Source organism: Dama dama, chromosome 14, assembly GCF_033118175.1.
Source record: "Dama dama isolate Ldn47 chromosome 14, ASM3311817v1, whole genome shotgun sequence".
Lineage (NCBI taxonomy): Eukaryota > Metazoa > Chordata > Mammalia > Artiodactyla > Cervidae > Dama > Dama dama.
Genome location: NC_083694.1, coordinates 2,552,845 through 2,563,633, shown reverse-complemented (window position 1 = coordinate 2,563,633; position 10,789 = coordinate 2,552,845). Strand labels below are relative to the sequence as shown.

Genomic DNA, 10,789 nt, shown 5'->3' with positions numbered 1-10,789 from the left:
GCCTGGCCACGGGAGCACTGACTATGAGCCAGGTCTCGGGGTGGGGGGGCGGTGGATGCTTTCTACACCCCGCCCACTTCCATGAAGCCGGGGGAGTCTCCTGCTCACAACAAGGGGACTCAGGTGGGCCCACCAAGCTCCCACAGGTTTCCAGCTGGGAATCCAGCGCCTTCCGTGGGTGCCCTTCCCTGTCAGGGCAGACACTGAGGGCTTGGCCTCTATGCTTTGGCTCCTGGTGAGCAGGTGAACCTCTGCTCAGGCTACACAGCATGAATAAGACCAAGCCAACTCCAGCCGATGCTCCTTTCTGGGACACAAACCCAAGCAAGTGCTGAGTAAGGACACTGCTGCCCTCTTGTGGCCATGCCTGGGCATGACTGCTGTCCTCCGGGCCTCCAGTGGCTTCTGTCCAATTCCCCTCCTCCTAGAAAGCAGTGGGGGCGAGACAGGGGGGGCACCATCTCACCCCCCATCACGGAGGCCAGCACTTCGGCTGTAGAAAGCAATCGGGAAGGCTGGATCTGTCTGATGCCAGATCCGAGAAGAAGGAAGAAGGTCTCAGGCCCACAAGTGAGGCCTAGTCTGTGTTACCCAGAACGCTTGAGTGTTGGGAGCAACTTGGTGGTTTCCACGGAAACAGCCTAATCAACCAACGCTAGACAGGGTGGTTTGAAAATCTGGAGGATTTATTTCTCGGGAAGGTCCACAACTGGCAGGCACTCCCCTCCCCTGTTCCTGGGGATCTTTCTCCTTTGGTGAGAGATCCCATCTCTTCTCGGAAGCGCCCGGGGGAGACTGGGATGTGCACAGAAAACATACACAACACTCCAGAGCCTTAAAAAAATACAGCCACAATGACCTCCCCCACACGAGTACACACATACAAAATAAACAGACGTATAAAAGAGGCTGGAGGGCAGCTCGGGGGAGTGGGGCTGGGCGGCCCGGCCCAGCCCCAGCCGGGACTGCCCAGAGCTAAATCGACAGGAGTGCCCCACGGCCAAGACGCAGCCTTGGCTTCAGAGAGGGGACCCGGGAGGCGGGCAGGGGACCTCTCCCTGGAGCTCAGGACAAGGTACCAAGGAACAAACAAATAAATAAATAAATAAATAAAGCCCTAAGAGCTTGGGCTGAGGCTTGGGGCCCCCGGGGGCCTTCTTCCCTGAAGAGCAGATCCAGTGACAGGCAGAAAGAAGAAGAGGGAAAACACAAATCCAAAGCCACATCCACCCGGCCTGCAGAGCCGCATCTTCAGATCCCAGAAGGGCCCCACCCAGAACCCAGCTCTGGAGGAGGGAGGGGTGAGCTGGGGAGCCTCCTGGGCCAGGGAGGCCCCCCCTTGTTCCTGCCTTCATCCCGATCATCTCCGCGACTGGGGGCTGGAGCTGTCTCCAGCATGGGCTCCCCCCCCAGGAAAGCTCTCTTCCTGACCCCAGGCATCTGCATCAGCTGGGAGAAGTCCTGCTGTGACTGTAAACGATCCAAACAATCCATCCGGTCCTCGGCCACAGGAATCTCCCCCACCTCCAGCAGGGATACACACGACGCTCCCTTCAGGTGAACGGGGAGAAGGCATCAGACAGAAGAAGCACGCACAGAGAAGGGGTGAGAAGTGGCCAGGACAGACAGTTTGGGCAGGAGGTCAAACTGGACACGTGAAGACGCCCCACAGACTCAGGAGCCCCGGGGTCCCCCCTGGAGCAGCAGGGGCCAGGGGGAGCTGGGGGGAGCACGGGGCCCTCAGCTGGGCAGCAGCACGTGCTCCAGGAGGTAGGTGAGGGAGTCCCAGTGCTTCCAGAGCAGGAGGAGGACGAGGGCCAGGAGGGCGGTGCTGGAGACGCGCAGGCGGGTCTTCACGAGCGGTGTGATGAAGCTGGCCACGGTGGACACGAACACCAGCAGCACGGCCATGAGCGCCAGGATCACGTTGATGAACTTGCCCAGCAGCGCCCGCGCGTTGGCGTTCTCCACGCCCTCCAGCTGCACCACCTGCTGCTGCTGCTGCTGCAGCTCCAGCTTGGTGACCCGGGTCAGGCAGGACTCCACGGCCTCCTGCGGGGACACGGGGGCGGGCGCGCTTAGGGCGGGGAGACCTCCAGTCTGAGCCCCACCTGCCCCTCGGGAGGTGACGATGCCCAGGGCACCCCCCTCCGGAGGGTGGTCAGCTGCAGCTAGGGGCCCCAGTCCTTTCATGCTGACTATCTGGAGAGGCTGATGGGAGTGGAAGTCTTGACTAAGGGGAAAGGGCGGAAGCAGCCCACCCCCAGCTTCTTCTCGGGGCCGTGGTACCTGGATGTCCCGGGCCCTCTCGTAGGACTGGTAGGCCACCTTCTCCTCCATGCTGGCCAGCTCCTGCTTCAGGTTGGTCATCTCATTTTGGTGAAGTTCGGTCAGGTCATTGAGCTGTTCCTCCAGCCGCTCGTACCTGGCAGAGGGAGAGTGTGTGACGCCAGCCCTGGCTCCCCAAGTCTCCCATCTCCTCCACCAGGGTCAATTTCACTCATTCTCAACAATGACTCAACCCACCCCATGTGTCCAGCCCCCTCCAATTTTAATAGCAACAAGAAAGCTACTATGTACACCGCGGGCTTCCCAGGTGGCGCTCGTGGTAAAGAACCTGCCTGCCAGTGCAGGAGACATAAGAGATGTGGGTTCGATCCCTGGGTCGGGAAGATCCCCTGGAGAGGGAAATGGCAACTTACTCCAGTACTCTTGCCTGGAGAATCCCATGGACAGAGGAGCCTGGTGGGCCCCAAGTCCATAAGGTCGCAGAGTTGGACAAAACTGAAGCGACTTAGTACACACATGTATACACACAGCCTTTCTTAGAGGCGGGCTATGTGCTAGGCACTTTAGCCACAATATCTCCTAAGATCCTGCTCACGAACCTTCAAGATAAGGACTGCTATCATCTGCATGTTACAGACTGATGCACAGAGAGATTGGGGAACTTGCCTGAGAGCACAGAGCTCATGAACGGAGGAGTCAGGGATTGACTGCTTCAACAACCTGGGCCCTGAAGCCCTGGGCTAAGATGCTCTCCTGGGGAACAGGGACACAGGGATATAGACACACAATCCCTGTTCCCAAGGCACAAAATATCAGAGGATGACTGTTATGTGGGGATAGTGAGTTTTCAGGCTGGTTTCTCCCTCAATTTTCCAAACCTTCTTAAAATATGTCAAGGAGAAAAAGTGCTATCTAAAGAAAAGCGCTCTAAGGATCCAAGGAACAAGTGCCCGACGCCACGAGAGGCGCAGAGCAGAAGCAGGGCCAGCAGAGGGAGGGTGGGGGCTCCGGCTGCTCCCAGGCTGGCTTGGCGCTCCAGCCGGATGTTCACACGGACCGCGCCAGGTACCTGCACGGGGCGCCTGACAGGCTTGGGCTCGGTCCTCACAAACCCTGTGAGCTGGGATTCACGTTATTCCCGCTTCACAGGTCAGGACACCCGGTGCAGACAGCAAGTACTTTGTCCAAGGTGAAGAGTGGGAAGAGTAGAGCTGGGATCCAAACCCAGGTAACCTGGTTCTGGGGCCAGTGCTCTTAGCCAGAGTCTCTCCGGGTAAGAAGCTGGCCTCTGCCTCGGTTTCCCCTTTTGTACAACCACCATGTAATCAAGTAGGGATGCCACAACGCTCCTTCCAGAGGCCCCGTTATCCTATCTTCCAGTCACCCTGGAAGCTGGTGGAAGGCTCCTCGGGGCCTCCTCCTGGCCCCTTCCAGCAGCCCAGGGCGCTTGGAGATGGTGCATCTGCTTCCACCACTGAACCTGAAATCCGGCCCCTCTCACGGGCGGGGCGGGGCGGGGCGGCGCACGCACCTGTACCGCTCCTCCTGCAGGCACTGGGTCATGTAGGTGTAGTCCCTCTGCAGCTGTGCCTTCAGGTCCTCCATCGAGTCCTCCAGGTGCGACTGGCCCTCCTTGATCTCCCGCAGCTCTTCCAGCACAGCGTCCACGTTGCCGGGGGCCCCGTACAGCGGGCCGGACTTGGGGCTCCCCGGCGCGGCGGCGGCGGGCCCGGCCCCCGAGTTGCTGCCCGCGCCCGCCGAGCTGGCGCTGGCGCTGGAGCACTCGTCATCGCTGGCGTACTTGGGGCTGGACACGAGCGTGGCGCTGCCGCTCAGCGCCCGGGCCGCCTCCTCGGGGGGCCCGTCGTCCAGGGGGTCCTTCAGGTGCGCGATGTTGTCGGCGCTGCCGAACTTGTTCCGGATGAGGCTGGCGAACTCGCGGGGCTTGGACACCACGGCGGAGTGCGTGGCCTGCGAGAGGCCCGAGAGGCTGCCCTTGACGCCCTCCACCACGCCGCCGCCGAAGCCGCTGATGCCCGCGCGCACGTTGGCGCCCACGTCCTTGAGGCCTTGCTGCATGTCCCGCAGCACGTCCTTGGGCTGACGCGACGGCCCGTTCTGCTCGATCTCCCGCAGGCGCCGGCGGTAGTGCTCCAGCTTCTTGTGCAGCTGGGCGATGGTCTGCGCCGACTTCTGGTTCTTCTTCTCGAACACCTGCTTGATGCGGGACGCCTGCTGCTTGTCGGCGTTGTTGGCCAGCTTCAGGTACTCCGCCACGTTGTCATCCCGCGCCTCCTGCTCGATCTTGATCTGCTCCGTGATCTTCAGGATCTTCTGGTGCAGGTGCTCGATGGCCGCCTTGGTCCGCTGGGGGTCCGGGGCCCCGTCTGGCACGTCCAAACTGATGGGGCCGTCGGCGTCACCATGGCCGGGGCCGCCGGCAAGGTTCAGGGCCACGAAGTCCCCCTTGTCGACCTGCGGAGGAAGGCAAGCAAAGGAAGCTACAGTCCATCAGGAAACCGAGGCAAGGGGGCCCCCGCAGGAGGCTCTCCAGGGTCCCCGGAGCCTCTGGACTTGGTTTCGCTGCCTGGAAAACGGATGCAGGATGAATGGGAAATTTTTAAGGAAGGAGTCCAAAAGAGTCCCAGCAGTGACAACAGAATCCCCTCCCGCTGCCATTTATGACAGGCGTGCACACCTGCCCCCTGCCTGATCCGCACAACATCCCTGCCATGCAGTTAGGCAGACCTGCGCCTCCTTTGGCCCAGAGAGTTCAAGCAGGTTGGCTGGGGATAAACAGCTACAGGAAGATAGAACTGGAAGCCCAGGACTCTTGCTGCCCCTTCACGTGGACCAAGCAGGCCCGAGGCTTCACCGTTATTCCGGGTTATTTCTCAGGGAGCAGACACACCGTTCCTCTGGACTCAAGGGTCCATAAGGCTCCTTCCGGGAGCAGACCTCTCTCTCAGGCTGACCAGAGCCTCACTCGGGCCCACGCAGGCCTCTCTCTCAGGGCTGACTGGAGCCTCACTTGGACTCACGCAGGCCTCTCTCTCAGGGCTGACCGGAGCCTCACTCGGGGCCCACACAGGCCTCTCTCTCAGGCTGACCAGAGCCTCTCCCTCAGGCTGACTGGAGCCTCACTCAGGCCCCACACAGGCCTCTCTCTCAGGCTGACCAGAGCCTCTCCCTCAGGCTGACCAGAGCCTCTCCCTCAGGCTGACCAGAGCCTCTCCCTCAGGCTGACCAGAGCCTCTCCCTCAGGCTGACCGGAGCCTCACTCAGGCCCCACACAGGCCTCTCTCTCAGGCTGACCAGAGCCTCTCCCTCAGGCTGACCAGAGCCTCTCCCTCAGGCTGACCGGAGCCTCACTCAGGCCCCACACAGGCCTCTCTCTCAGGCTGACCAGAGCCTCTCCCTCAGGCTGACCAGAGCCTCACTCAGGCCCCACGCAGGCCTCTCTCTCAGGCTGACCAGAGCCTCTCCCTCAGGCTGACTGGAGCCTCACTCAGGCCCCAGGCAGGCCTCTCTCTCAGGCTGACCAGAGCCTCACTCGGCCCCACGCGGGCCTCTCTCAGGCTGAGCAGAGCCTCCCTTGGGAAGCAACCCCCACTTCCCCACGTGGCTTCCCGGGTGCAGCTCACAGGCCACCCCAGCTCTGCCGACACCTCTCCCCGTCCGGCCGTTACCTTGCCGCTCCCTGGAGTCGTCAGCAGCCTCTTGCGCTTCATGGCGGCGGGGGCACCTGGGCCTGCCCTGTCCCCCAGGGCCAGGCGAGGAGCACCCCCCCACCTGCCAGTGGGGTCTGGGGGGCTCGGGTCCCAGAAGGCACCCACCAGCCGAGGGACGCAGGGCCCAGGCGAGGGGTCTGGGGACCGCTGCCGCCCAGCGTGGAAGGAGCTGAACGGGCGGCGGGGAGCGGACAGCACCTTTTCCTCTCTGCAGGCGGGCTCCCCGGGTGCATCAGGGCAGCATAGAGAGGAGCCCAGAGATGGAGACAAGATGGGGGGCGGGGAGGGAGGGGCAGGAAGGGGCACAGAGGATGGGCGAGGGGGAGACAGGCTGGAGGGAAACAGGCTGGCCTGGACCCCCACTCTCCAGGGCCGGACCCCCCTCGGCCTGCTGGAGGACCTCTGTCCACAGCCGAGTCCCCAAGTGTCTTATCACCATGCAGCAACGGAAGCAGCAGGAAATGGCTCAACCCCATGTATTTTTACACACAGCACACTCCAGGACGGCGGGCTGGGTCAGATCATTCGCTGTCTCTGTGTATGCTGTGGTGGGGGCAGGATGAGGTATACGTGGGGGAAGGGGTTAAACACAAAGAAAGTGGTCCCTCCAGCTCACGCGACGGAAGCAGCCCGCGCCAATACAGGCAGAAGTCACTGGGCTCCATTTCTCGCAAGGTACAAAGTTACTGGAAAACACCATGAAAAACAATAGCCCTGCCAAACTCAGGAGCCAGGGGAGGGTGGCTCCTCCGTGGGCTTCCCTCCAGCCTTTCCAGGTCATGGTACCACTGGGGATGCTGGGAACAACACCCATCCCTTCCCATCCCTCCTGAAGTCGGGACTTTCCTCCCACAGGAGCTTTGGATCTCCCTTCGTGTTCCCTTGTCCTCTGCCAGGTGCTGGTATCTGCATGACTTTGTACATCAGAGGAGCCCATGCCGGTCCCAGGGTCTACTCGCTGCATCAGACTTCAAACGGCACCCTGCAGTTAAACCCCTTCCACCTGTGCCGTTCCCTACAGTGATGGCAAACACACAGCCCCTGGGCTTTGCTGACCCTCGGTCTTCCCCCCTGTGAAATGGGGACACTCATATCTCTTCTCAGGCCTCGGGTGAGGGGCATGCCACATGATGTCCAAGGGCGCTTGGCACACTGTGGGCACACACGGGCACTCATCTGTGCTGGCTGGCTCTGGCGGCACAACTTTGTGTGGTAGAGGAGATGAAGCTTATTTAAAAGATTATACCAAAAAATTCACGCATCATTGAAACTACGAGACAAAATTAAATTCTATATGCAACACAGCTCTTAATATTAACTCATTATTGATTGGGGGATTTTTGCAGAAACTAATGCCTGTGGCTGGCAATTTGTTGCATAGTGATATTGAAACCTCTCTGGTCAATAACGTTCGGGTAACAAAAGATGCTGAAAGTGTTAGTCACGCAGTTGTGTCCAACTCTTTGCAACCCCGCAGACTGTAGCCCGCCAGGCTCCTCTGTCCATGGAATTCTTCAGGCAAGAATACTGGAGAGGGTAGCAATTACCTTCTCCCCAGGATCTTCCTGACCCAGGGATCAAACCTGGGTCTCCTGTATTGCAGGTAGATTCTTTACCATCTGACCCACCAGGGATGACAGTATAGGCAAAGCTATGGTTTTCCCAGTTGTCATGTATGGATGTGAGAGTTGGACTATAAAGAAAGCTGAGCACCAAAGAATTGATGCTTTTGAACTGTGGTGTTGGAGAAGATTCTTGAGAGTCCCTTGGACTGCAAGGAGATCCAACCAGTTAATCCTAAAGGAAATTAATTCTGAATATTCACTTGAAAGACTGATGCTGAAGCTGAAACTCCACTACTTTGGCCAGCTGATGTGAAGAGCCGACTCACTAGAAAAGACCCTGTTGCTGGGAAAGATTCAGGGCAGGAGGAGAAGGGGACAACGGAGGATGAGATGGTTGGATGGCATCACTGTCTCAGTGGACATGAGTTTGAGAAAATTTCTGGGAGACAGTGAAGGACAGGGAAGCCTGGTGTGCTGCAGTCCATGGGGTCTCAGAGTTGCACACGATGTAGCGACTGAACAACAACAACCAAAGATGTATTCATACGTCTCTGGTCAATAATGTGTTAAATAACTTGACCCCTTTATAAGGCTGCTTTCCAAAGGTGCCTTCCAAAGAAACTCCACACCTTTCCTCTCTTCCTCTCTCTTCACAGGAGAAAGAACAATCAGAAGCCGTTGTGATCTGGCCGCCTCACCGCCTGGCGCTCAGCTAGGCCCTGGGCTCGACTTTATAAAGAGGAGCACGCCAGTCCGCCCACTGGAGGAGTGTGGGAAGACCTAATGAGACAGGGACTCAAAAAGCCTGTGAAAAGCAGCAGTTCTTGGGATTACAAGGGAGTGTAAGACATCAAATTGCCTGCCTGTCCTGGCTCCAGCCTGGCAGCTCTGAGCCTTTTACCCCCTCAATCTGGCAGCTGTCTAGCTTACAAGTGGAAAAGCAGAGTTGAAACTGGCTGTGAAATCCCTGTGAATGAGAGAACAGACATTGCAGGAAGCCAGCAGGGCTTGGTGGTGAGCTCTTCCTCACCAGCCGGCCCTCTTCTCTGCTGTGGGGCCCAGACTCAAGCCTGGGGGTCCCGCAGCAGGGCCCCAGCTCCCTACAATGCCTGCAGCCTCTGGTCACCTCAGGTTACAGAACACCCCACATTCTTCCTCCATCTCCCCCGAGGGAGGCAAGTAGGGAGTTCTCCACTCCCTCACGTCCCCCAGCACGTCCCCTAAGCCTGCAACACCCTTTGTGAACTGAAGAAAAATGGGGTCACCAGGAAAAGAGAGCCGAGGAGGCTGCAGACAGAGGGGCAGAGGTTCAAAGAGGGATTACAGTTTAACAAAGGAAGGAAAATTAGAGCATTAGAAGAAAAAGATGAAAAAGCTGGTAAGAGGGATGCAACAAGCAGCCCTAGAGGAGAATGAGATTTGCCCACAAAAAATGAAGAAGGATCGCAGCGAGACAGGATACAGGGCCCATGCAGGCCACCAGAAAGGGTGGAAGTGGACACTGGCTAGAATGCTGTCCCTTACCAGCTGTTTGCCTTTGGATGTGTCATTGACTTTTCTGGGACTCGGCTTTCTCATCTAGAAAAAGAAGGGGTAATTCTACCCACCTCGACATATCATCTGGAGAATGGAATGAGACTGTGAGGACAATGACCACGGCACAGTCTTGGGGCACAGAGACAAATCACAGTCAACCGACAGTGCACACCCACGAAGACAGCTGTAACTTAAAAAGGGAAATAACAAGTGTTGCCAAGGGTGTGCGGAAATCAGAACCTTCATACCTTGCCAGTAGGAAAGTAAAATGGTGCATCCGCTGTGGAACACAGTTTGGAGGTTCCTCAGAAAGTTAAACACGGACTTATCACATGGCCCAGCAACTCCTCTCCAAGGTATACCCACAAGGAACTGAAGGTGGGTATTTAAACAAGTGCTGGCACACACGTGTTCACAGCAGCACTATTTACAATAGCCAAAGGGTGGTGGACACAAGTCAATGTCCACTGATCACTGGTAAGCAAAGCTAGTACAGTCACACAATGGAATATTACTTGATTATACAAAGAATGAAGGACTGATCCATGCCACAACATGGATGAACCTCAAGAACACTCAGTAAAAGGAAATAGATACTAAGGGTCATGTTCCTTTTATATGAAATGTCAGAATAGTTAAATTCTTAGTGACAGAAGGCAGATTAATGGCTGCCAGGGGCTGGGGAAAGGAGAAATGGGGAGTGACTGCTTAACGGGTCGGGGTTCCCTCTGGGGATGATGAAAATGCTCTGGCACTAGACAGAGGTGACGGGGCAGCCCAGCCTGGGGGTACGAGGCTGGGTCCTCACCCTGCCAGCCTGAGCTGCAGGTCCAGCCCATGTCCTGTTACAGAGTGGGTGGCAGGAGGGTGTCTGGGTCCTTCCTCTTACAGCCACATTCTGAACACAGCAGAAGCTCTAACTCACTCACCCAAAAGAGGAGCGATACAGATCACCGAGCTCCAGGTCTCTAGCAGGAGAAAACTCCCAGGGCCCACCGGCCCCGGAGCACGGCGCTGGGTGGGCTACATGGGCCCCAGCCCTCTGTCCACACCCAGCCGCCAGCACCAAGGCCTCCTCTCCCCACTCTCCTGTCTAGAGGCCGGACACTGCAGGTGCCTGGCCCCACAATGAATCCTGAGCGTCGCTGGGTGCGGGGCAAGTTCTAAGAAGAGGCGAGCCATGGAGGTGAGCCAAGCTTCTTCCATGACCCCTATCCACACGAGGCGGCCAGGAGGCTACGTGGTGCTCCCTGCTGAGGGCGACCCATAGCCAGGCCTGAGGTCACGGACACCAAGGTCCCAGAACCGCCGATAAACGTTCCGGAAGAGCCAGTCTGGGATACAAAGTCTGGGATCCCTGCGTCTGGTATACAACTCTCCCTACTCCTCTCCTTGCTCTGGTGAGACCCCTCCACACGCCCCTGAGAGCACCCACACACACGGCCTCACAGTCCCTCGGACTCTCCTCCCTGCCCCTTCCAGCAGCACCCAGTGAAGCCGGATCAGGCGCTCTGCCAGATTACAGGGCTCCCGGCCCAGGCTCCCCGAGGCCTCCCAGGACTCCCAGCTCCTCCGGGGCCTGAGCTCACGTCCTCAGGTTAGCCGCAGAGAACACAGGACTCGGGTCTTCCTCCCAACTGCGAGCCCGGCAGCCTGGGTCTCCGAGGC

General features: G+C 58.4%; 1 protein-coding gene across 3 annotated transcripts in view; it reads right to left on the bottom strand.

Annotated features, from left to right (window-relative positions):
- Window positions 1–665: 665 nt before the first annotated feature.
- The window catches only part of TMCC2 (transmembrane and coiled-coil domain family 2), a 38,766-nt gene continuing 28,642 nt past the window's right edge, over window positions 666–10,789 (bottom strand). For 2 of the 3 annotated variants that reach the window (XM_061159908.1, XM_061159910.1), the window contains 3 exons: window positions 3,821–4,764; window positions 2,290–2,425; window positions 666–2,052 (listed from right to left, as the gene is read on the bottom strand). In XM_061159908.1, the coding sequence (XP_061015891.1) occupies window positions 1,741–2,052; window positions 2,290–2,425; window positions 3,821–4,764 (1,392 nt within the window). In that variant the 3' untranslated portion in view covers window positions 666–1,740. Of the gene's footprint in view, window positions 2,053–2,289; window positions 2,426–3,820; window positions 4,765–5,978; window positions 6,454–10,789 lie in introns of those variants that run through there. The other variant, XM_061159909.1, reaches the window with a different exon arrangement.